At 49.3% G+C, this 26,287-nt stretch overlaps 1 protein-coding gene across 2 annotated transcripts; it reads left to right on the top strand.

Annotated features, from left to right (window-relative positions):
- The first annotated feature begins 536 nt into the window (after positions 1-536).
- nup160 (nucleoporin 160) lies at positions 537-25,864 on the top strand. Of its 2 annotated transcripts, none has more exons than XM_069181590.1 (35): positions 537-668; positions 1,521-1,629; positions 2,878-3,088; positions 3,780-4,002; positions 4,911-4,989; positions 5,322-5,436; positions 5,835-6,071; positions 6,396-6,493; positions 6,757-6,841; positions 7,129-7,197; positions 7,475-7,558; positions 8,764-8,934; positions 9,310-9,409; positions 10,655-10,820; positions 11,248-11,372; positions 12,557-12,717; positions 13,762-13,898; positions 14,416-14,486; positions 14,983-15,142; positions 15,929-15,998; positions 16,161-16,259; positions 17,461-17,580; positions 18,125-18,220; positions 18,514-18,608; positions 18,794-18,890; positions 19,376-19,481; positions 20,132-20,292; positions 20,516-20,576; positions 21,382-21,492; positions 21,790-21,913; positions 22,358-22,459; positions 23,135-23,276; positions 23,633-23,758; positions 24,762-24,866; positions 25,243-25,864. In XM_069181590.1, the coding sequence occupies exons 1-35, from the start codon at positions 572-574 to the stop codon at positions 25,324-25,326; spliced, it is 4,197 nt and encodes a 1,398-aa protein (XP_069037691.1). In that variant the 5' UTR covers positions 537-571; the 3' UTR covers positions 25,327-25,864. The 2 variants fall into 2 exon arrangements, with proteins under 2 accessions (XP_069037691.1, XP_069037690.1); XM_069181589.1 differs by having other exon boundaries at positions 11,245-11,372.
- Positions 25,865-26,287: the final 423 nt, after the last annotated feature.

Raw genomic sequence — 26,287 nt, 5'->3', positions numbered from 1 at the left:
ATTTTGATATTTGCTTTGTACAACAAATCTCAGAAAATGCCCCTCCTGTGTCAGTGCGTTTATAGCAGTATAAAGCACACTCAGCAAGGGGCACCCTTACTTGATTTGAGCGAGCTTATGTAATACATTGTGTAAGCGAGTGGTTTTTTTTTTACATTTGAATTTCTCTTTAGAAAAAAAAGATTGCCGTCCCCTCGGCAGAGACGTTTACAACGATTTAGTTTCTAAAAGAAAAATCGGAGATTATCAGTGCTTTTAAAAAAAATCAATTACCATGGAGAAACGTTCTGCGCTGTAAAAACGAGTCGAACGACGTCAAACAACCTCCTTGTATCGAAATTTACTCTGTTCCTATGACAGCTCATGCTGTTTAACCCTGTGCATTGTTTTGTTAATTGCAGAGCATTTTCAGTGATTATGCTGCACTGGATGTACGTTTAAGCCATTGATTATTGATCATGCCCTTGGCACGGGCAGGCGGTACTGCGCCTTTAAGAGTTTGAAAGAGCGCGTGGCGGGTCTGTTGTGGGACCGCCCACTTAGCCTTTCCCAGGGTGCACCGGGGGTCAAGATGGCGGCCGCGGCGGCACTGGAGCGGAGCTACATAGAAATATGTGGTTTCGAGAGAGAAACCCTCCAGAAATTCCGAGATATAACGGTTGATCCAGGTAAAGGCCCTTAAAGGATCACGCACGGGGGACGGGGGACTGTACTTTGTTGGGTAAGATAGTACGATCCCCGGAAGACGAGGTCGTGACTGCCCACCATGCAGCGGGTTAGCCATGCCTTCGGTAGAGCGCCTATTTGACACTGTACTAGCAAGTAAATCAATTAAGGTACCAAGCCGCCCCGCGGGTCTGGAAAACCCAAGTATCACACCTTGATTGGTGCCCTCCAGTAGATCTTGAAGTAGTCGAGGTAGGGTTTTTTCTAAAGTGTTCTGCAAACTTGGCTTTTTGAAGAGGAGCAGAGGCATGGATTATGAATTCGTTATTTGTAAAGTTGCGGTCATTTCCTACACAACATAAATGCTTTGATTTTAAGGTGGCTTTAATTTCGCTTTACAGTGATTTACATCTTAATCATGGAGTTAGTCTCGGACTCTATATGCTTATAATGACCTAACTGTAATCTTAAGTATCGCGCAGTGGAAACTCGATTAGTACAATTCTTTCGAATCCCATTATCCGCGGTGAATCCAGCAGGACGGTAAGCCCCAACACTGCGAGATGTGTGCTAGCAAGTCTTTTCAGCACCCTGCTTTTCCTGGGCGTCTCTAGATATATCGAGCCTGATACAAGCATGCAGCGTCCGGCGCCCCGCTTTCTCTTGGAATTTACACAGGAAGATAAAAATATGAGTGTTGCCACCAGTCACTCACTGGACTGTATTGCTGGACTGGAGAGGGCGGGTTTGTTTTTTAGTTGAAAGCCTTTGCAGAGTCTAAAGCCTTACGAAGAAAACTCCCTTTTCGCTCGCACGCTGTGATACAACCCTTTGTCTTTTTCTCTGATTGCAAGGGGTGAATGCTCTTCCCGGAGGAGTCAAATATCCGGACAGTGCTGGTGGATTCCATTATGAGGAATGTGATAAGCTCCTGTCTGTTACAAGCAACAGGTTCATACAGTGGTGAGCTGCAAATCTTTTTCTTTTACCTAACACTTGTCATACTAGCATAGTAACGGGGATACTATACTGTAAAAAGGCGCCGTCCTTCAGCTGAGATGTAAAACCGAAGTACTGATTCATCTGTAAACTGGCTTCATCTCCTCCCCACTGAGAGCTGGTGTGTGGTGAGCGTTCTGGCACACTATGGCTGCTGGCGCATCATCCAGGTGGGGCTGCACACTGGTGGGGGTGTAGGGGATCCCCATTACCTGTAAAAAGCTTTGTGTGGAGTGTCCAGAAAAGCGCTATATAGGTGCATAATGCTAGCATAATGAGGGCCCTTTTTGATTTGCAATATTGGTGTTTCTTGCAGTTTTCTGGGACAGTTTTCTGGGTGTTTTCTCATTGCAAATCTGTAGGTGATAATGTCTACTTGCTGTGGTGTCTCGGGAAATTATGTTTACTTCGTGGCACTAACAATGCGATGCTGGTTTGTAGTGCGTCCTGATCGTTTCCCACCCCAGGCGGAGTGGAGCGGTTCATACTGTATCTCCCAGCTGCTCGTATGTCAGGGCTTAATTCAGGGTAAATTGCTCCCTGGGCTCAAACAGTCTGACCCCCCCAAAAGCTCCGTTGAATTAATCTCCTGCTGAGCAGTGGGGTGGAGTAGGTCTCCTCCCTCATGTGGAGTGTTCTTGCAGCCCCTGGGATGAACAACGCTATGCAAATGGCAGGAATTATCAATAAAAGCATGCAGTCGACTTTGGTAAATGAACGCCTTCATTGATCTGCTAGAATTGCTTTTCCTCAGTTTGTTGTTAATTTCTCTTATCTAAAGACTGCAGGGTTTTTTTATACTGCCCTCCAGGTAGGGCCCAAAGCATCAGAAGATTCTATGCATTATGCAAGCATTATGTAGTCAATACGGGGGGGCAAGCATCTCGGAGGTCCTTGGTTCAGTTCCTGTCCGTGTGGAGTTTGTATGTTCTCCCTATGTTTATGTTGGTTTCCCCCACATGCTCTGGTTTCCTCCCACAGTCCCAAGACATGCTGGTGGGTTAATTGGCTTTTGGGTAAACTGGCCCTGGTGTGTATGTGCCCTGTGCCCTGTGAGGGACTGACATCCCACCCAGGATGTACCCCACCCTTGCTTGCCGTGACAGGCTCCGTCTCCCTCGCGCCCCTGATCTGGAAGAAGCAGTTAGGAAAGTGGGTTGTTGTGGTGTTGGTGGTGTGGGGCATGAAATCGCACTTTCTCACCGCCTCCAGGAGCACCTCCGGCGACACTGTCCAGCTGGTGGAGCAGTCCCTGGACACCAACCTGCTGAACAACGCCGTGCGCTTGAAGATCCTCCACTGCGCCCTGCTGCCCGGGGGGGTGCACATCCAGGAGACCTGCAACCATGTCGTCGTCCTCGTGGTCACCAGCCAGACCGTGCACCGGCTGGTCCTGCCCCACCCCTCCCGCATGTACAGGAGTGTAAGTTCTCCGGGAGATGCCGATTGCTCCTGCCTGGTTTCTCAGCGCCCCAAAACCAGGATATCAGGTTCTTTTTGTCTTGTTACAGTCGCAGCAGGGGCTTGCATTACAGACAGCAGGCCGATGGTCACTCAGGAAATTGGGGCTGGTTCTTGTGGTCACTGACTGCTTGCAGGCCTGCTTGTTTGTACCGGATTTTACACTAGAGTTTGCCCACGCTTAACCAGGGAAAAAGATTTCGGTGAAATCACCCAGGGATGTTTTGCACGGTGAAACCTGGTAGCCCAGAGTCCTTAATCATGTTGGTGTTCCCCGTTAACGTCTTAGCTGTGTACCTACTGTGTACTCCGGGGCAGAGCGGTGGCTCTGTGGCTGGGAGGTTGCCGGTTCAAATCCTGCAGCCGGCAGAGGAATCCTACTCCGTTGGGCCCCTGAGCAAGGCCCTGAACCCCAACTGCTCCAGGGGCGCCGTATAAATGGCTGACCCTGCGCTCTGACCCTAACCTTCTCTCTCTTTCCGTCTGTGTGCCTGTGTGTCTCATGGAGAGCAAGTTGGAGTATGCGGAAGACAAGTTCCTAATGCAAGAAATTGTATATGGCCAATAAAGTGACCATATCTTACATCTTACATCTGCTGTGTGCGTTCCGTATTGTAGAGTAATGGAGGTTCTGTGGGTCTTTTATCTCCCAGGAGCTGGTCACCGAACTCCAGATGCAGTCTATATTCACGGACGTCGGGAAGGTGAACCTGCGAGATCCCGCCAACACCTCCGTGATCCCGGCCCTTCCCGGGCCGGTGGCGAGCTCCGGCGCCTCCGCAGCCTGGGTCAACGGCGAGGGGGAGGCGCACTTCGCCGTGGCGTCGGCGTCGGGGGGCATCCTGGTCATCAGGCTGCCCCCCCACGATGTGCAAGGTGAGGGTCCCCCGCCAGGACGAATTTGGCCCCGGCTCTGCCGCCGGGAGCCCACCAGGCCGCGAGCAGCGGCTCCTGTCCCGGTGAAGAATGTGGTCGAGAGGAGTGAACGAGGTGAGGTTTCGTGGCTGGGCAGGTAGTTTAGAAAGTAGCATAAAGGAACATCAAGTGAGAGGAGGCCATTCAGCCCAACTAGGCCATGGGATTATTAATTTCTTTGATACTAATAGTATCAGTCACTAATCAATTACTCGTATAATTGATCTGAGGATCTCATCCGGCCGTTTCCTGGAGGAAGCCAGGGTATCGGCTTCAACAGCTGCACTAGTATCAGTCACTAATCAATTACTCGTATAATTGATCTGAGGATCTCATCCGGCCTTTTCCTGGAGGAGGCCAGGGTATCGGCTTCAACAGCTTGGCCGTGCAGCTTCTTCCAGACCCGCAGAGCACTTTGCATTAAGAAGTGACTGACTCCCGTTCTCAGTTTCAAATGCACATCTACTCGGTTTCCACTTGCGTTCTCTGGTGCGTCTCACTCTCGTTCTGAAGAAGTCCACTGAGCTGGCTTGGTCAGCGTCTTCAGGGATTTTGAAGACATGTACGAGTTCCCTTCGTTGTCTCTTCTGTTCAGAACTAAAGATCTTCAGTTCCTTCAAGCCGTCAGTAGAGGACATTCCCTTAAATCCCCGAAATGTATCTGCTGCTTCTTCTTCTTCTTCGGGCTGATTCATAGGCAGCAAAAGTTTTGTTAAAGGGTTATTTGGCATGGCTAAGTCCGAGATTGGAAGTCAGTTTGGGCTGCTTCTGCGTCATTGCGCTGGTTCGCTAGTTACCTCTGCAGGAGGAGAAGTGAATGTAAGTCTTATTTGCAGATGTCAACCCTTGTCCTGACCCCCTTTCCCCAGGGAGCATCACTGTCCTGGAACTGAAGCAGAGCTCGGTTATGCAGCGTCTCCTGACTGGTTGGATGCCAACAGCGATAAGGTGAGAAAGGAAAGTCCAATTGGGATGGTCTATTTCGTCACCCTTTAACACCCATTCTCCTTTCCTCAACTGGCAGTGTTAAGACGGCTCAGGTTTCTCGGGCACTGCCACGCGTATCAGGAGAGGTATGCATGGTGCATTTCAATGTGTGCTGTGGCAGTGCATCTGCTGAAACGGCAAGTTCTCCGTACATCAAACCTTTTACAGACAAGGGCTCCTAAATAGTTTGGGAAAACTGGAGCGGCAAGAGTTGGGGAAAAAATGTTCACTAAGAGCGGTGCTGCTGGGGGTACAGAAGAATTCTTCCACTATGTTTTTTTTCTCCACTACAGGGGAGATCAGGGCCCTTCCGATGTTCCGCTGAGCTTGGCTGTGCGACAGATCGAGAGCGACGCCTTCGTCTTCGCTCTGTGCCAGGATCACAAGCTCCGCCTGTGGTCTTACAAAGTGCGTGACGGCTTTGTGTTTTCCAGCTCGTCTTGTTTTGCAGGCAGGCCCCCGAATGACAAGTCTATCTTGACAGCAGGGCGTTCTGGGGAAGACGGGCTTTAGCCTGCCCTTCTAGCTTTTGTTTTTGATGAGCTGTTTAAATCGCTCAAGGAGGCCATCAAGCTGATCTTCTGTTAGTGTCTTAACAGACAGGGATGTGATCAAAACCTAGTACATCCCCAATATTAAATATATCATTGTAACCTCAATTGCTTAAGTGCAACAATGTTTAAAGCTAGTCCAACACTGCTAAATGCACTTCGGGTTAGTGCCACATTGTGAGTGTGTGAGTGTGTCATCGGCTCGTGTCTGTATTTGTGACAACGGAAGACCTGACCAGGGATGTTGTGTCCCAGGACCAGATGTGCCTGTTGGTGGCGGACATGCTGGAGTACATGCCTGTGAACAAGGATGCGAGACACACACTGGGGCAGGGGCACAAGCTCCGCCTGGCCTTCAGCTCCTCCACGGGCCTCTGCCTGGGGGTCTACCTCAGCTTCCCCAAGAGAGGGCAGTTCTGCGTCTTCCAGCTCGTGAGCACCGAGAGTCACCGCTACAGCCTGGAGCACATCTCCTCCTTGTTCGAAACACAGGTGCGCTGACCTCGCACTCTCCACCCACTCGCTCGCCGCCAAGCCTTTCGTCGGTTATTTCTGACCAGTTTTCAAATTTAACCAGATTTGCTTTTGAAAGGAAAACGAGCTTGTTTTTTTCTTGTATTAGTGCGTTGAATATTGTATTTTGTTTTTGTTTCTTCTGTGGTAAGGTAATTTATTTAGAAAGGATCTTCTCTCCGGGGAGTTTCAAAGCCTGTGCTATTGTATATTCCTCTGCTTAGAAAGTTCCACCGTTAAGGATTTGTGAGGTTTGAGTATCTAGATATGACGGACATCCGTCACGCTTTTATTTTTATGCAGGAGACCTTGGTTGATTTTTCTTTGACCTCAACTGACATCTGGGCTCTCTGGCTTGATGACGAAAATCAGACCGTCGTGAAGTACATCAACTTTGAGCAGTAAGTGTTCAGTGTCTGTAGTGTCCATGACTTATGCAGACGCTGTGGAAGTCTGGCATTCTTATGGAAAATTAAAGAGCGTGTTGCCAATTTTAAGCACACAAAGTGTGATGGCTCTTGTCTTTTGCACTTTTAGTCTGATTAAAGCCGGCCACTACACGGTGTGATTTTCTTAGAGTCTAGAATGTGCTTTATTGCTTACAAGGTGCTATTTGTGTGATTCTGTGCTTCACTGAACAGTGGTTGTCATTGACTTCCTGCAGTAACCAGGCAGGTCAGTGGAACCAGGTGTTTGTACAGCCCCCTTCTGATGAAGAGGTCAACTTCGGAGAAGACCAGGACCCCAGGGTTCGTAACTCGGCTTCTTACTTAGCAACAGGGAGCTCTTGGCTATAGAGCAAAACATCGCCTGGGGACTAATCAACACTCCAAAGATGCCAGATGGAATGAATGAGGAGTGTGTCACTGTGATCATATTAAATAAATGTAATTATTAGCAGATGCTTGCAAAACTGACCCTTTTGAAATCTGTAACATTTCATGATGTAGTTATGCATGTTTTTGGAAGGGAACACGCTTGTTTTTTTGTTAGTGTATTGAATAGTGTATTTTGTTTTGTTTTTTTTGGTGGTTAGGAAATTTATTTGGAAAGGATCTTCTCTCCTGGAAGTTTCACAGCCTCAGCGATTCTAAAAGCACTGCAGGTGAGTCAAACCCGAGCGCTGTCCTTAGCGCTGTGTTTGTGGATTAACGGAGGAATCTGAAAGGATCTGTGAAACAGAGACCTGTTTTGTTCCCCAGCGGTCAGAACTGTAAATATAACAGTATATACAGTTATATATGCATATAAAACAGTATATGAGTTATAAACAATAAACTTGAACTTGAAGTCTTTTGACTACAGCTGTTAGTTAGCGTCATCTCCACTTTTCTGTGATCGGTCTTGGGAAGCCTGACTGCCCTCCCCCCTTTCCGTATCAGATCTATCGGCGCGGAGCGGAGAGAATCTTGGACCTCTCCTGGGAGGCTCTAAAGAAGGAGGTGACCGTCGCCGTCGAAAACGAAGTAAGTGCCGTGCGCTTTCCCGCCAGGAGCAAGGAGCATTGTTGGCGTTGGGGGCTCTTGGGCTTTTCCCGAGTTGGCGTTCGGGCTCGTGCCGTTGGCTGTTGTTGAGAGGGTCTCTATGGACTTTGCTCCTCGGGTCTTGGCGACCAAGTAAAGAGTTATTCCAGTCGTGGTCTCCATTAATCTGATCAGAGAGCAGAGAAATGACGAACCGAATTGCCTATGGATAAAATAAGATCACTTTATTGGCCATATACAATTCCTTGCATTAGGAATTTGGCTTTTCACATACCCCAGCTTGCTCTCCATGAGACACACAGACAGGGAGAGAAGCTGGGGGTCAGAGCGCAGGCTCAGCCAATTATACGGCGCCCCTGGAGCAGCTGGGGTTAAGGGCCTTGCTCAGGGGTCCAACGGAGTAGGATTCCTCTGCTGGCCGCAGGATTCGAACCGGCAACCTTCCAGCAACAGGCACAGATTCTTAGCCACAGAGTGACCACTCTGCCCCTAACTGCCTGCGACGCTACTTTTCAGCAGCATGGAGTCTTGTTTTGAGTGTCCCTTTTTATATAGTCCGATAGTGATTCATGTTCCTGAGCACTCTTTGCCAGGATAACAAGATAATGTAGATAATAAGGGATATTTCTTTAGCCATTATGTGCAATCAAAACTACTTTTCATAGTGTTGAGAGGCTCTCTGAACTTTGTTCGTATTTTTTCTGCCAAAGCGTCAGTGTTTTATAAAGTAGACGTTCAGATCTGGAATGGAAGAATGCAGGACTCTACAGTATGTAATTCTATACTGCGTTATATAGGAACGCGCGCTATGAAACTAAGTAACCAATTATTTGGAAGAGGAAGATGTTCGTGATTCTGGAAAGCGGCCAGTCTGATCAGCACAGGGAAGCGTGATGGATATCAAATACATGTGAGGACTGTTTGAATTGAATCACTTTGAGAAAAACACACCGCGCGTCTCGGTGTGTTACGCTCCCATGCACGTGAAATAAAAACTTATTTTCCTGTCTGAGACGGACTCCTGGACGGTCTTTTAAGGGGAAGCGGGAAAATTTCTCCCAACGCAGTTGAAGAATGAGCGCGTTCGTTTTGCGACGCAAGTGGCCAGCGCTTTTTAAGAAGCTCGCAGGCGGGTGCGCCCGTGTGCTCTCCGCGTTTCCCTGACCCGTGTGTGTGTGTGTGTCCAGCTGCAGAGCAGGGTGACGGAGTACGAGTTCCCCCCAGAGGAGTTCCATCAGCTGCAGGAGGAATACTGGTCCCGGTTCTACGCCTGTTGCCTGCAGTACCAGGAGGCCCTGGCCACGCCCCTCGCCCTGCACGTCAACCCCGGCACCTCCATGGTCTGTCTGCTCAAGAAGGTACGGCCATTCAACCGCCACGGGCTGGGCTCTTCAGCGCTGAGCCTCTTAAACCAAGGATCTCCCCCGTGCTGAAGCCCGGTGATTAGGAATTTGCACGAAAAGTTTGTAGCTGCTTTGAGTGGCACTATGACTTGCTCTACTCCAGAGCTCTGTGACCATTATTCTGCAAAAGCCTTATTTTTAAGCATGTACAGATGCCACGATTTTGCAACCTGCCACGTGTACAGCCCACAGTAGTTTTTCAAATATAGCGTGTTAATTTTGCAACCGTTAACTTGGGGTTTGTAGTGCATTTGAAAAGCTGGTTTGAAATTCGTCTGTCTTTTGCTTTCCTGCTGTGAGGTGTGTGTGTGTGTGTGATGTCTTCCCCAGGGCTTCCTGTCATTTCTGGTGCCCTGCTTTGGTGTGGATCACCTGTACCTGTCCTCCTCTGAGAACCTGGCCGTGGAGGACGAGACCTCCGTCACCGAGGGTGAGTCTTCACAGCGGTGAAAGTTGTAGAAGTCTACATTTAAATTGCATTTCTTTAGCTCTTTTGATCCCCAAGGATCCCCAAGTAATGCGCTACTAGGAGGACAACCCACTGCATCCACTTGCTGAAGCGCAGCGCCTGCTCGGATTCTGGGGCGCCTATTAGGCACCAGCAGCCCCACTTCACAGTAGATCGGGTGCAGGAGAGAAATCTTGGAAGTTGGACTCGGGAGGCCAGACTGAGCAAGAGAAAGAGCGGGACTGGGTCAGGGTGTCCTGGGTCGCAGGCCTGCTCTGACCAGCTGTGCCAAAGGGAGCTTTCATGACCCAAGTCGTCAGGACCCTGGTTTGCGGTCTTAGCTGAAGAGCTCCACCTGCTGGTCCACTGGTACCCTTCAGCGGTTCTGTTGCTATGCAGCTTTTTGCTTGCCAGTTTAATGTAGGCGGGGGGGGGTCTTTGACTTGCAGGACGTGGGCTTGTGCTTGACGTGACCTCTGTAGGAGCGTGTCAGCACCCGTCTAGTCCCTGTTTTTTTTTTCCTTATTTTCGATACAGATACAAAAACGGATGCAGATATACATATAGGCACAGACGGATACATAGGTTCAGGTGGGGGTACAGTACTTCTGTAGGCACGGGTGCAGATTCGGGTACAGGTGTCGATGCCATTTTTCTGGACACTCCACTCAAAGCGCTTTACGGGTCATGGGGATCCCCTCGACCCCCACCAGTGTGCAGCCCCACCAGGATGATGCTCCAGTCCTCTCACACACACACCAGCTCTCAGTGGGGAGGAGAGCAGAGTGATGAAGCCAGTTCAGAGATGGGGGTTAGTAGGAGGCCATGAGTGGTAAAGGCCATGGGGAAATTTGGCCAGGACACCAGGGTTACACCCCTACTCTTTTTGAGAAACAACCTGGGATTTTTAATGACCGCAGAGAGTCAGGACCTCGGTTTTACATCTCATCCGAAGGACGGCCATCACTATACTGGGGCATTAGGACCCACACAGACTGCAGGGTGAGCGCCCCCTGCTGGCCCCACTCACACCTCTTCCAGCAGCAACCTTAGTTTTTCCCAGGAGTCTCCCACCCAGATACTGACCAGGCTCACACTGCTGAGCTCCAGTGGGGCTGCCAGCTGGGAGCTGCAGGGGGATACGGCTGCTGGAGAGGAGGAGAGTATTTGTAGGGAGGCCCCCTCGCTCCCTGCCTGAGCCCCCCCCCCCATGTTCTCCCCCGGCAGACCCCGACACGGCCCGGGACGTCCTGCAGCTGGTGCACTGCCTGCGTCTGCTGGGCGAGTCGGTGTCGCCCGACATGGCGCTCATGATGGAGAAGGCCGTGGAGCACCTGCACCCGCCGGAGAAGGCGGCAGAGCGAGTGCTGGAGAGCCTGCTGGCCAATGAGAGGTGAGCGAGAGGCGGGGCGGGGGCGGAGTCACGGCGGGGCCCACCCCCTTCCACTTAGCTGAGAAACTTCTTTTTTGTTGTTGCTTTTTTCCATCTTGGACTAACCCCCCCCCCCCCTCCTTTACATCCATTTTTGTTCTCCCCACCTGATCTGGGAGAGCCAGTTGTTTTTTTTTTCCCCCCCTTGTGGCTCTCGGCTGTGAACCCCGCCTCCTTTCGCTGCGGGTGCGCAGGCAGCCACCGGGGGGGCGCCATCAGCTCAATCCCACATGTCCCTGGGCTCAACCAAGTATTACCGCGCGGCCTAGGGGGGGCAACTCGGTGCTCGGACCCGTGCTCGGGGAGCTGGATCTCGGCCGAACTGCGTTTCCATTCGAGCCACATTAGGGAAGCCCGCACTGACCCGTTGTGCCCTGCTTTGCAGCAGCAACGTTATAGAGGACATCCAGAGTAAACTGCAGGACATCCGCAACCCTCTGAACGCCATCTCCATCCTGCTCCGGGAGATGGACTATGAAACAGAGGTGGAAGTGGAAGATCAATTTGCTGCAGGTACGTCTGCACTCTGGAGAGCTTTATGTTAGAATTGATCATAATGTGCTTCTTCCAGCCTCACCCATCAGAGTAACTTAGTGCTTCCTGTGCACATGGTATAGATTGTATGTATAGAACATATAAAGAATTGCTGCAAATCAGCCCATCTTGCTTAAAGGGGATCTGTAGTTCCAGTTTCTCAGACCAGTTATTAAATCTTGGCAACAAGATAAATTCATTGACAGATTCTGAATCGAGCACAAAATCGTGAACTTTGTGAAAGTGCTGTAAGTCGCCACGTTGTCGCAAACTCGCATTGCAACGTGATGTGGCCCTTCCTGCTCACTAGTCACTGATATGACTAATGTCATGTGATGTACCAGCGAATAGGTACAGGTTGTGCAGCAGAAATTTCACTGCAGAACTGTTCCAGTGTGACCTGCATGCGAGTTAACATGTAAGGAGTATTTGTCGGCTAAGCTCTCTTGTGATCGAAAGCAATATTTCTATTGGATTAAAGGAGATGTATTGACAAGCCTGCTTGTTTAGGATGGCATAGGGCTGCACGCATCCCCGGAGGTGTTGCTGGCTCTTTCTGAATCGCAGAACATGGCACTGCGCACTACTGCAACCTTATTTTTCTATTTCAGGGTTAGAAAGAATCAGCGTTGACGAGTGCATTTCAAACCACAGCAAAAGTAAAATGTACACAGTCGCTTGTAAAATCTCCAGTTTACATCCCAAAGTAGACCAAATTTCCAGGTATAACTGTACTTATTCGCTGATGCATTACATTAGTCATACAGGGACTAGTGAGCAGCAAGGGCCACATCATATGGTAATTCTTGCAAACTCTCGCTCTTGCCCGTGGTGAGACCAGGGATTTGCAACAACATGGCAACTTATAGTCCTTTCTCACATTTAATGACTTTATGCTTAATTCAGAACTTGTGCAATTTTTCTATAACGTCGATGTATTTATTTTTTTAATGATGAGAAAGTGGGAAAAGCCCTTTAGAGACAGGTGCTCCATCTGCTGCTGGAGAAACAGGGCCGCACTGCTGTAAACGCAGGTGGAAGCTCGATGTTCTGTTTTCGTGACGAGGATGAAATTCCCCTCCGCGGGCTTTGGGGCACCATTGCCTGAGGAGCACGGAGGAGCGGGCCTCCTCCCTTCACGCCTCGTCTCTTCCGCTCCGCAGCCCAGCCCCTCGGCGTGCGCGTGAGTCTGTCCCAGCTCCTGGGCAGCGGCCTGGCCGTGACCCTGGTGTGCCAGGCCGCGTGTCAGAGCGCCGCTGCCCGCCTGCTCCTCTGCCGGGACCTGCTCGTGCTGCTGCAGCTCTACGTGCGCCTGGGGGACAACGTGAGTGGGACACCGCGCTCTCTCTCGTTCTCTCTCTCACCCCCACACCTCCCCGAGCCGCTCCCAGCCCTCGTCTTGCGCCCCGCCGGTGCTCATGATTAATAATAATAATAATAATAATAATTGCTTACACTTATATAGCGCTTTTCTGGACACTCCACTCAAAGCGCTTTACAGGTAATGGGGATCCCCTCCACCCCCACCAGTGTGCAGCCCCACCTGGTGCAGCCATAGTGCGCCAGAACGCTCACCACACACCAGCTATCAGTGGGGAGGAGAGCAGAGTGGTGAAGCCAGTTCATAGATGGGGATTATTAGGAGGCCATGATTGGTAAAGGCCAGGGGGAAATTTGGCCAGGACGCCGGGGTTACACCCCTACTCTTTTCGAGAAGCACCCTGGGATTTTTAATGACCACAGAGAGTCAGGACCTCGGTTTTACGTCTCATCCGAAGGACGGCGCCTGTTTACAGTATAGTGTCCCCATCACTATACTGGGGCATTAGGACCCACATGGACCACAGGGTGAGCGCCCCCTGCTGGCCCCACTAACACCTCTTCCAGCAGCAACCTAGTTTTTCCCAGGAGGTCTCCCACCAGGGTACTGACCAGGCTCTCACCTGCTGGGCTTCAGTGGGCTGCCAGTTGTGAGTTGCAGGGTGATATGGCTGCTGGCCAGTGATATGGCTGCTGGCCTGGAGAAAGCAACACATATCCTAGTCAAATCCCCACCCCGATTAAAAAAACATATATTTATAAAATGTATTTCGTAGAATGGCAGTAAAATTGACTAGACTAGATTGCCTTATCTGAACCTATAAGTTCTTTGTACTGTTTAATTTAATTACTGTAATAAATGCAGTGAGACAGGGGGGCCGGGCTCAGCTGGCAAAGAGCGACAGTAGAAGTGTGCAGCACAGAAACACTTTCTTTGACAAGCACGCAGTCAAAGAACTTGGGTTCGGACCCACGCTGACCTTGGTGAGCGGTCAGCCCGGAGAGGAAGCGGCCCGTGACCCCCTTGTGACCCCTGTCTGTGCTCCAGGCGTACCTGGGCGTGAGAGGGCAGCTCCTGCAGCTGCAGCAGGACCTGATCCCCCGGACGGCTCACCTGCTCTGCTCCTACTACCTGATCAGGTGGGCTGGGCAGTGCCTGTCCACGCCGGTGCCCCTGGACACGCTGTGAGTACACCGCGAGCCGGCTCCGGAGCCCTGTGTCCAGTCGGACTGGATATTGAAGCTCAGTTTGGTTTTTTGCTTTAATCTGAATCATCCGTTCTGGATGACCACATCCACATCTAGAAAGAAATAGTCCAACAATGTGCACTGTTATGCACCTGTGTGAGATACTGTTAAACGTTTATCTCTTAGAGCAGAGTAGTGTTTAGGACAATGGGCTCTTGATGAGAGGACTTTCAATCAGATAGTTCCAGTAAGTGCCCTGCTATATAAATGGGTACTTCTTCACCATTGTAAGTGAGCTACATTAGCTACATGGCTAATTCTCACATTGAAAAACAGCTTTCTGGAATGACTGAAGTGCATTGGCTTTCCCAGACTTATGTAACAGATTCACAAACACTGAGATGTGTTAAATTATATATGTGCGAATGTTTAATATTAAAAACCCAATGTTTTCAGTGTGATGACACTCATAGGGTGTGTAGGCGTTGACTGCAGATTTTCTTCCGCTCCTCAGAGATGCTAACCTGCAGCACCTGTCGGTCCTGGAGCTGTCTGACTCCCCTGCCCTGGCTCCCAATAAATCAGGTGATGGTTTTAGTCGTGGAGCACGGTCACGCAGCGGGTCCCGGGTTCGAGTCCGGCCTGGGGCTCCTTCTGAAGTTCTCCGTGTTTTTCCGAGGATTTTTCCTGATGCATGTCCTTTTTTCCCTCTCAATTTCCTTAGTTTTTGCTTCAAGTAAGGGGTTGTGAAAGAGACATAAAATAGACTGCTAATGTAGAGTTTGAAAAATCCTGCCTCGTTTGTATAGTGCTTCTAGTGAAGGCTAAATATTGAAAAATATCAAAGAAAAACATAGTTAATATAGCACCCAAAAAATGACTGTAAATTCGACATTATTTCCAATAGATAATTCCTACTAAATCTCCAAATGCTTTTTGTTTTTTGTTAATACACTTTATTTCGTACTCCATGCAGAAAAGCGCAGATTCGTAACTTTTTTTTTCAGCATGCCATTTTTTTCCCCCATTCTGGGTGCTGATAATCAGACGTTCGCCCTGGTGTTTGGTCTTCTCCCCCCAGTGCTGAGTCCCCAGACTGTGGCCGAGCTGTTCTACCAGAACGTGGGGAGGAAGGCCATCGTGTCTCAGATCTACGCTCAGCAGGTCGCTCCTCTGAGCCAGGCTGTCCTGAGCTGGACCCAGCTGGTCCCTGCTGTCATCACCTCCCTCTCCCAGCACCTGTATCCTTGCTGCAGGACAGGAAGGGTCATTTACAGTAGATGGAGCCAATGAAAAGTGTGTTGATTCACGAATGAAACAGAATACTAAAGCATACTGGCAGTTGCTTGCAGTTCTGCTTTAGTTTTAGATTTGCGTTAGATCAGAGTTGTGAAACCTCATCTTTGGGTCAGGAGAGTGCTGCATCTGTAAGTGGAGATGTTTACTAGCAGACAGATTTGTCTTATTAGAAATTAATTAATAATAATATTTCTGTACACTTGAATAGCGCTTTTCTGGACACTCCACTCAAAGTGCTTTAAAGGTAATGGGGGATCCCCTCCACCACCACCAGTGTGCAGCTCCACCTGGATGATGCACCAGTCCGCTCCCCACACATCAGCTCTCAGTGGAGAGGAGAGCAGAGTGATGAAGCCAGTTCAGAGATGGGGATTATTAGGAGGCCATGACTGGTAGAGGCCAGGGGGAAATTTGTTCAGGACGCCAGAGTAACACCCCTACTCTTTTCAAGAAACACCCTGGGGTTTTTAATGACCACAGAGTCAGAACCCACACAGACCGCAGGGTGAGCGCCCCCTACTGGCCCCACAAACACCTCTTCCAGCAGCAACTTCAGATTTTCCCAGGAGGTCTCCCATCAAGATGAGGCCAGGCTGTTGTGGGGTGATATGGCTGCTGGCTCTAAATGTAAATGTATTAAATTGTGAGTGTATCGAATAAAAAGTAACGTGTCATGCAGGCTTGCTTGTAAAAGTAGCGGGCAGTTGTTCCTTATCTTGCCACTCTAGATGGCCAAGCAATCCGGGATTTCTCTTCCCAGAGTGCTTGATGGGAAACTGCCAGTACACCCAGCTGCAGGTAAAGACATCCGCCAGAAGCTGAAGTTCACAAATACTCCACTTTGGACAAGAAGGGTCTTGTTGAATTAAAATTGCTCATTTTATTTCTGATCTTATGACGGCTGTATTGAACACCGATTGTGTCATGTACCAGAGAACCTCTACCTCCCTTTAACTGCAGGATTATGCCCGACTGATCAGTCCCTGGTGTCAGGTGAATGTGGGATCCTGCCAGTTTGTGCTGGGACAGTGCTATCTGGCCACGGGGGAAGGACACAAGGTAATTTTTAAGGACTTGACTATTCCTGTTCGTGCCATGTGGCGGGAAACAAGGATGTTTTCCTGGGATGCAGGCATTTAAGTTGTGCATCAAAGTGGGCATCTAGGCTCTAAAATAATAACAATTATTCTCTAAAAGAATTACAGTTATGAAGAGGCCATTCTGTATTCTGTCACCATTTAGTAGCTGGGAACTGACTTATTCCAGGATCTCATCCAGCCCTAGTTGAAAGAAACCAGAGTATCGGCTACAACATACTTGAGTAGCTTGTTTGTAGATCCAGACTCCTACAGCCCTTTGGGTAAAGAAGTACCTCCTGGTCTCCACTGTAAAGGGGAACTGCAATGCTATTTTTATATTTTAGGGGTAAAAAGAATCTGCATGGATGAGTGCATTTCAAACCACAATGAGAGTAAAATGTGCACAGTAACATGTAAAACCTCCAATTTATATCGCAAAATAGACAACATTTCTAGGTTTGCTCAGCGCCATATTCTCTGGTTCAGAACAAGATTTCCGGTGACTTGAAGCAACCCTGTTAATTGTAAATGAATAGGCTTGTGAATACGCCTCTTTTAGTCCAATAGGATTAGTGCTCTCGACTTCGAGACGGTTTTGCCGACAAATATGACTCGTTAATTCTGCATGCAGATCACGTTGGAACATTTCAGCAGTGAACTGTCTGCTGCACAGCCTGTACTTATGTTTGTCATTGGGGTGACTAGTGACCAGGAAGGGCTAATTGTCGCTCTCATCCGTGACAAGACCAGGGGCTTGCGACAGCAATGGCGACTATCCCATTATTTTCACCAGGTTCACGATTCTGTGCTTAATTCAGATTTTGTAAAAAAAATTGGGGATACCGTCAATGTATCTTATCGAGATTTAACAACGGGTCTGAAGAATTGGGACCACAGTTCCCCTCTAAATGCATTTCCCATAGAGTCCCACTGGCTCATGTTTCACTGTTCGTTTGGAAGAAACAGGTGGGGAAGAATTCGTCCATGCCTCTGGGGATTTTGGATACTTGTGTGAGGTCCCCTCGCAGTCTACTCTGCCCAGGGCTATAAAAGCTCAGTGCCCCCAGCCTGTCGGTAGAGGACCTTTCCTTGACCCCTGGGGTGGGACTGGGCTACACTGCTGCCTGCAGGCCTGTTGCCGAGCGGGAGGAACGCGCGGTTGGAAATGCTTGTCTTTTTAGGCTCTGCAGTGCTTCCAGGCGGCCGTGACGGAGGTGGAGAAGGAGGATTTCCTGATCAGGCTCTCCAGCTCCGAGGAGGAGGAGGTGGCCGCTGCCCCGCGGCTGCAGTACTACAACAAGGTACCGCGAGGAAGGTCCTGACCCGCCGTCGCCACCGCCACCGGGCCGGTCCGACAACTCAACCGCTGGACACGGAACCTCTGGGCTCCCGCTTGGAGGGTCTCCTCACTTCATTCGTGAGGCAGCGCCTCTTCTGGTTACCAGTGCCAGTGGACTTCGAATGTCCTGATTGGCTTCCAAGGAAGAAGGTCAATCAGCAGGAATTAATTAGCGTGTTAACAATAGGGAACAAGAAGGGACTAGTTCGTGTTTTGAACGCTGGAACGTGTACGAGTGAGAGACGCACAGGCTGAGCGGAGCTCGTTCAAGAACTTGTGGCCACCTCACGGTTCTGAAAAGGGAACGGAACGTTCTGGATCCGGTATCTTTCCGGATCCTGCGCGGTCTTCTCCCTATTCCTCGGTCAACTGCGCGGTTCCGTCTCCCCAGCCCCTGGTGTTCCCGGCCGCAGGCGGGGGGACCCTGCTGTCCGGCGGTGGGGCGTGGGGGTCTCGCTCTGGAGAGCGGCCGAGCTCGAGTCTCATCGCCTCTCTGTGCCGCTCAGGTGCTGAGGCTGCTGGAGGACGTGGGCCTGCCCGAGCTGGTCATCCGGTTGGCGACGGTGGCCGTCTCCGAGGCCATCCACGACGTCCGGAGCCAGGTAACTGGAATCTTGCTTAGGGTACCCGTCGTTCGAGGTGCACAAATGGCCGAATATTTCTGGAGCGCAGAGTGACCACGTTTCACATGTTTGTTTCTGAAGTTCCGTTTCAGATCAGTCTTTCTAGATTTGTTGAAATGCACTTGTTCGTCGTCTCGGCAGCTGTTGATTCTCCAGTCCTTGCATTGGCTGTGCTATTTTTACATGAAAGGAGAGTGGCACCCTGTTTGTGCCAGTAATGCTTGTTCACTGAAATGTTGAAATCACTGGGTCGTTTTTTTCCCCCCTTACAGGCGGCCCTGCTGACCCGCGTATTCAAGCACCACCTGGACCTTGGCCACAACAGCCAGGCGTACGAGGCTCTGACCCAGAACCCCGACTCCAGCAGGTGTGGTGCCCCGCCTTCCTTGGGTTGTCAACTCTACAAATGAGGCAGAGTAGAAAGAACGTATCTGCGTGTGACTGGATGTATAGCATTTTAACATTGACAGACTCTCAGCTGCGCAGTGTGTGTTTGTGTTGACCACAGTGTTGACCACTATGTCTCTTGCTCACCATGCTTTTGCTCTGTAGGCGGCTCGACTGCCTGCGCCAGCTGGTGGTGGTTCTGTGCGAACGCTCCCAGCTGCAGGACCTGGTGCAGTTCCCCTACGTCAACCTGCACGATGAGGTAGGCCTTTCCAGAAGCCTGCTCCCGCTCAGGCCTCGGACTGTACCATGTGTCAGTCACAAGAAGGGTTTCAGACCCAGCTCCTGCTCTGGGCTCGGACTGTACCATGTGTCAGTCACAAGAAGGGTTTCAGACCCAGCTCCTGCTCTGGGCTCGGACCGTACCATGTGTCAGTCACAAGAAGGGTTTCAGACCCAGCTCCTGCTCTGGGCTCGGACTGTACCATGTGTCAGTCACAAGAAGGGTTTCAGACCCAGCTCCTGCTCTGGGCTCAGACCGTACCATGTGTCAGTCACAAGAAGGGTTTCAGACCCAGCTCCTGCTCTGGGCTCAGACCGTACCATGTGCCAGTCACATTTAAATGTGGCTTTAATGGCTTGTAGCCTATTTAAAAGGGAACAAACTGAATCAGTTACTGTTTCGTCACCCAGATATTTTGCATTATGGCATTAAACAGTTTTTAATGTATTTATTTCTTGTCTCAGGTGGTCAGTATAATTGAGTCCCGTGCCAGAGCAGTGGACCTGATGACTCACAATTACTATGAGCTGCTGTATGCTTTCCATATCAACCGGCACAACTACAGGAAAGGTGTGGTTCCAACCCGATTACCATCCGAGTATGTGACAGAGAGGGCGAAGCATCCCGGGATTAATTTAAAAGTTATTAAATAAAGGTGGCATTTCAAAATCCTCCCTAGAATACTAAACAAAGACGTCAATAACATATTTTTAGAAATCATAGGCATTAAAAAAGCACAGCGATCAGTTGCTATCTTTAGTACTTTCATTGTTCTGTGTTCTTATTTTTTGTTACTGGGAGTTATCTACGGTCGTCTGGAGTTTGCCTGAGTAGCGGATAAAGAGGGAAAAATTCAACTTAATCCACAGATTCTCCAGGAATCTCTCATCATTGTGCTTGTGTGATTAAAAAAGTTTGCTTCTTTTGACAAAGTAATTAAGAAGGCGATTAAGCACATCCCTCCTTGATGTCGTAAAGGAGGCGATCTTTGCTCTTACTGGCCCATCTGCAGCAGATACAGGCCTGTGTTTCTTGCGGTAGCGTTGGGCACCAGATATTAGGTATGGGCCCTGGGATTGTTTGCAGCCTTCAGAGATCTGCCATTGCCAAGCTCCCAGAAGACAGCCAGCCAGCTCCTCGACTGATGGAGATGCTCAGCGCACAGGCGCAGGGAGAACGGGAAGCGTGTCATCAGTGTGTTTCTCGCTCCCCCCCTCCAGCCGGCACAGTGATGTTCGAGTACGGGATGCGTCTGGGCAGGGAGGTGCGCACGCGTCACGGGCTGCAGAAGCAGGTCAACTGCTACCTGGCTGCCATGAACTGCCTGCGCCTCATCCGGCCCGAGTATGCCTGGATCGTGCAGCCGGTGTCCGGCGGAGTGGTGAGCAGTTTCCGGGGGGGCCGGCTGTTGGGGCTGGGCGGTGGTGTGGGGGAGACGCTCTCCCGGCCTTTTTTCTTTGCTCCTACGGCATGCAACGGGGTTTGATCAAATGCATTTCTCTTTTCACCTCGCAAGGAAGGGCAGAAGCAGTCTTTTCTGGTAATTCTGCCTCTGCCTGGATTGGCGCTCGTTTAACGGCCTGTGTCTGCGTTGCTCTCCCCAGTACGAGCGGCCGGGGGCTTCCCCGAAGAGGAGTCACGACGGAGAGTGTGCTGCAGGCCCAGGTACCACACCCCAGCCCAGCCCTCTCTCCCAGCAGCTACACAGGGAGTTAGATGACTTTACCCTCAGAAGTCTTGGGGAAGTTGACTTGTTCTTCTCTGCTTGAGAAGCCCACAGCTCTGCGTTTGTCAAACACTTTGACGTTGGTGTCAGTCACCTGTGTTGCACACGTGATGCAGAGCTTGATGATGATGATCATCACCTCATCCACCCGTCTCGGGCTGAACAGAGGCCCAGCGTTTCCATAAGGCTGACCTGGGGGTCGTTTATTCACCTGTCCTCTCTCAGTGACTGCTTTGTACTCAGGGGTGGCAGTGGACCTCACCTGGCAGGAACAGGGTGCAAGGTGGGACAGTGTACCAGGAGACACACACACACATGCAGGAGGTAGTTTATGAGTCCCAGATAACAGGCAGACTTTATGCAGTGGGAGTTCCAGGCTAGAATCGGACCCAGGACACAAGAGCTGTGAGCAGCAGCAGGTCACCCTTCCCTGGTCTTACGTTTTTGTGTGTGTTTGTGGGTAAATATGTTGATCGGAGGGCATTATGGTGCACCTGGAAGTACTTTTGTAAGCTATAATAATAAAAATAATAATAATAATAATACTCAAAATGAACGTTACGTTTACAAACATATGACCCATTACTTTCTGACATTTGTTTTTGTAATTAAGAATCTCACGTGATATTATAGTATTGTATTATGTAAAAACCACTTGATACGAAATTGTCGGCTGTAGCTTTTTTACAATCCAGCCTGCACGTAGAAGCCGTGATGCTAGACTGTAGTTTTGTTTTGCTGTAGTGAGCCGTCATATTGACATCCTGGAGCTGAAGGATCTACAGAAGGAGTACATCCTGGCTCGGAATCGCCTGACCCTGGCACAGCACGATCCCTCCTCTGCTGCCATTGCAGGTGGGTGTGCTCCCTCCCACATTAGGGCTTTCATGGCAGGGAAACTGAGGCCCCCTCCCCGTAACATTCGTCTGACCCCACAGGTTAGAATTTTTTATCCTGACTTTTTTGTGCTTCTTACGTCACTGGGACTTGGGGAGCCACTGTATGTCGTCGTTTTGAGACTGAGATTTGGGAAATGTCCAGGGAAGATCTTTCTGGAAAGGCTGGATTTAGGAGCCTTTTGTTCTGGCTTTAAATGCAAAGCACGTCTCTGAGCAGGGGCTGGGGCTCGTTGTAACCCTCTCCGATTCACAGGAAGCGCTTCGGCGGTGGAGATGGTGACCTTGCTGGTGCAGGCCGGGCTGTTCGACGCGGCCCTGTCGCTCTGCCAGACCTTTCAGCTCCCCCTCACGCCCGTCTTCGAAGGGCTGGCTTTCAAGTAGGTCACCCACGCCTGAGGCTGACGGGGTTCAAAGGGGGAGAAGACCTGCTGGGGCCGTTGCCAGTGTGTGGGACGTGCTGTTTGCAGTCTTAACCATGTGTGAATATAACCGAGCTTTACAGCGTTGAGGCCTCATGAGCACAGGTTTCTTGTTACTCAATAGCATTACAGCAGGACTCGGGACTCGTTTTCATGCCTCGAGAACCATTTAGGATGCCCCCGTTGCTAAATGCTCAAGTTGCCTCATAGCCTTCGGTGAAAGGAAATAGATAAACCAGCTATAAGCGTTTAACAGAAAATTAGGGCTGAGATAAATGGATAAGGTTATTGCATACATTTTAATTCTGTGTTGTTATCCTCGATGTGACCTTGAGGATTGTTCGGACGATCCTCTTCTGCCATTGGTGATGCTAGTAGCTGTTCTCCCTGCTGTCCTTGTAGGTGTATTAAGCTGCAATATGGCGGAGAAGCACACCAGAATGAAGCCTGGAACTGGCTTGCTGCTAATCAGCTGTCCTCTGTAATCACCACCAAAGAATCGAGGTGAGTTCTGTTACCGATTTCACACTTGGGTTGTGGCTAAAGCCAAGACTTCCAATGTCTTGATTAAAGCAGTTGTATCTTGATTCCCAACCTTGGGCCAATATCTCTGCTGTGGTATATTCTTGCCAAAACCAAACATGGAATTTCAGACCTGGGTTGCCTGCGGATGAAGCTGGTCCTTATGTGGCAAGCTACCCGAGTGATGGATCTGTTACATATGGTGGTAGCAGTGGGATGCATCAGTAACTCACTGTAAACAGATGCATGACTGAGTTCCTCTGACACGATAGCAGTCACCTCTAGCTTGTTAGTTTCTTGTAAGTCTTTCCCTGCTCTGGAACCCTTCTATGATGTCGTTGCACCCCTATCTTCTGCCTAATGTCGCTGAGCAGTGCTTCCCTGGTGTTCGCGATTTCCCTATTTCCTTGTGATAAAGCAGAAGGTGCTCTTTCACGCAAAGGAGTGATGTGCTGTTTTCTGCCCTTTGGCCGTCCAGTGTCTTTTACTTTGTCACAGTGGCACAGCTAACATGGCGGACGAGCTTGGTGGTAACTGTAGCCTGCAGAGCAGCCGGAGAAAGAAATCACCGGCTGTGCCATCATCCTTGCTGCTGCCACCCACCGTCGAATCCCAGAAAGGGACCCATGTTGACGATGGTCTTTGTCTCCACCTTAGTGCCACGGATGAGGCCTGGCGTCTGCTGTCCTCTTACCTGGAAAGGTACCCATCCCAGAATGCCCAGTACCACCGCTGCGTTCTCGACAAGCTGCTGTCGCATGGCGTGCCCTTACCGGACTGGCTGGTCAACGGGTACAAGGTGGGCAGTTGTAGCTCCTTAATGTTTGTTTGGCTGCAGCGCGCCTCCGGTTTCCAGCGTGTTGCCCCACGTTCGGCTGTGGCGCGTACCTTTCACAGGGGCGTGGGTGCCAGTGTGAATGTCCTGTAGCTTCAGAAGTGTCCTAATGCTTTGGTGCTGATGGGCCATTAGAAGTCCTGCGAGATCTGCCAGCAGATCCGTGCTCTTGCCAACAGTAAATCTGCGCCACAGCTGAGTTGTGGGATTGATTTGATTTCTGATGCGGCGCCTGGTTCACGAGCGGCTCCAGATGACAAGCAGGGAAGTGTTCTGTGCCTCCGGTCGCTCTGTCAGCTGTTTTTTTTCCGCTCGTGCAGGTGGTGGACGCCGCAGGGTTGCTGCGCCTCTACCTGAATTACGACCTCCTGGAGGCGGCAGGGGAGCTGGTGCTGGAATATGTGGATGCCCTTCTTGGAAAAGGCCACCAGTACTTTGGATTTGAAGTAAGCCGTGTGGAAAAAGACATTCCCTTTTTGTTTTCCCTGCCACCTAAAATCCATCACATGCTTCTCCATCGGTTGTCTCTGTGTAAGGAAATCAAACTGTAAATAATAAGCAGTAAGTAGGCTTTATAAGAAACAAAAGGGTTGATCCGAGAGAAACTTTCGACTTGTACAGAAACGGCAGGTTGATCAAAAGGCGCAGTTTGACTTGTACCATCAGCTGCTGTCTTCCACATGTATACAGTTAACAGATGGCTTCCACAGTGGATTTCACAGCAGGCAGCCCAGAGATCCAGAGACTACCAGAACTCTGTGCTCCATATCCTGTGGGATAATGTGGCGATCATCAGATGTATTCCCTATAAAAAGAATGCCATCTTGTTTTGTGATTATCACTACGTTCCGTAAAAGAAAATGTCGGAAATTTGTCCAAAGAATTAATTCTAAAGACTTGAAGGTGGAGAAAATCACTTTCCTCCCCACCAAGGAGTGACTTACTAAGCACACACGAATATGGGATACAGCATACGGTAACTGCTGAATTATATAAGCAATTTCTTACACCATCCTGTACAAGGAGAACCGATTTGTCAATATCTCGTTTCATTCTGATGGATTATCTCAAGGAAGGACTTTGTAAACATGACACCGAAACAGACTGTACTAGATCTTCAAGGATTAATCAGCGTTGTCATATAGACAGACTAAACAAGTGTGTTCTCAGGCACAAATCTTTGCATTGTTTATATCATGCACTTTTCCAGATGTGCCTTGACAGTTATTCTCTCATAAGAACAGAGGGGAAGCACAGGACAGTCACATACTTATTTCATTACAGAAAACGCCAGAGCAATATACTTGGTGGAAAAGGAGAAAAAGGGACAGAGGAAATCATTTAGTTTTTAGACATAGTCATTTTGGATGATGCCAGTGTCGGCGCTTTCCTGTTCATTTTTAATTATTCACATGCTTAACCAAACTTCTGCTCTTCTAAATATTTCAGAAGCCTTTGTCAGCCACTGGTCCCCTGGCCTGGCTTCCTTATCTGTCCATTGATCAGCTGCTACAGACCCTCAGCGAGAACCAGGCCAACGCCTTTAATGCCAACGTGAGTTGATTCTACATCTGGTTTTGCAAACGGGGATTTGTAAAAATTGATCAGGGAATGTTTAGTGTGGATAAACATCTGTGATATAGCTGATAAGTTGCGCCAGTTTTTTATGGCAAACCCAGGATCTTCTGGGTAACGGGACTTAACCTGTTGTCACTTATAAGTTTTATAAAGCTCCCGATTGCTTTTCTAAAGAATACTTTCCACCATGTTTTGGCTTTTTTTTCTTCTTATCACCCATTTGGATTATGTCACTAGTTGTGGAGATGGTGATGAAATCTGTGATTTATGGCAACTAACATGCTTATCCATACCTGCTTGTGAAACAGACTGGAAATTTGAAGCAAACCTGGTTCTTGTCTTTCATTCTCAGCTGTACCAGAAGCTGCAGGAGAAGCTGGGTCATTACCACAGACTTGTGGAGCAGGCCACCTTCCAGAAAACAATGAAACTATAGTCCCTACCGGGGGTCTCGAACCCGAGCTGTTCACACCAGAGCACTGCCTTTTCACCTGTGCATTGAACCCATTTCAGACCACGATAAAATAACCTGAAGTGTATTTTTCTATTGACAGTAAAGGAATATTGTTTATATACAAATAGAGATTTTTCATTGGAATGTTGGTTTGCTCTCAGTGATTCAGCCACTGCTCCTGGTCTGGTTTTTATTCGATGTCACAGACCGGTTTGCTCTTACAATGCCTGATCATGTACAATACGTGTATGTATGTTGCGTTTTTTCCCCTAAAAACGTCTGACTGGGACTCATTCAAGAATGTTTGTCACTAGGATTGAAAAAAATACTGTATATTTTCTTCTTTATACCTAAAAAGTACATGGTAACAAACATCTTGTTTCCACCCTTGCGTTTGTTGTGGATTTGTAGTGTTTTGTACTCGGCCTGTGAGTTTCACCTGCGGGGTGCCTGTAAATTAAGAGTTTTCTGAATTTTTGTCATTTTCTGTATTTGCAGTCAATAAAATGTTACTTCTTAAGGTGTGGCTCCTGCTTTCTGTTATAGCAAACACTGAGTATTGAATGAGCAAAGTTTTTTGTTTTTTTTCCCCCAGTTTTCAGTAATCCATAAATCATGTCTTATTTCAGAGTCACTGCTTCTTTGATGCCCTCTGTCATTTGTCACAGGCTGGGATTGGGGTGTGGTTGCTGTGGTTACCTGAGATTGAGCGCAAGTATCCCAATTTGGAATACTACCAAACCTGCTCAGAAAGTGCTCCAATAGCTCAAACGCCATTATTGTTTTATTTCTCCATTATAAAAGCTGGAATGTGTCATCACATGGAGATGGAACAGCAGGGTGTTTCATAGTTCTGTGTGCGTGTGCCACACGGACCTATTATGATTGTTTTAAATCTTATTTTCAGAAGAACATGTCATGAGGGCTGTGAAGGTCTGGAACA

The sequence above is a fragment of the Lepisosteus oculatus genome, chromosome 21 (genome assembly GCF_040954835.1).
Source record: "Lepisosteus oculatus isolate fLepOcu1 chromosome 21, fLepOcu1.hap2, whole genome shotgun sequence".
NCBI classification, from domain to species: Eukaryota; Metazoa; Chordata; class Actinopteri; order Semionotiformes; family Lepisosteidae; genus Lepisosteus; species Lepisosteus oculatus.
Note: the sequence above shows the minus strand (reverse complement) of the source record. Positions and strands in the feature narration are given on the sequence as shown.

Bases quoted from the DNA above. Each gene is read 5' to 3' on its own strand.
- nup160 (XM_069181589.1), top strand. From the start codon at position 572: ATGGCGGCCGCGGCGGCACTGGAGCGGAGCTACATAGAAATATGTGGT. The intron at 3,089-3,779 runs GTAAGTTCTCCG...TTTATCTCCCAG, and splicing joins CCTCCCGCATGTACAGGAGT to GAGCTGGTCACCGAACTCCA. The intron at 22,460-23,134 runs GTGAGTTCTGTT...TCTCCACCTTAG, and splicing joins ATCACCACCAAAGAATCGAG to TGCCACGGATGAGGCCTGGC.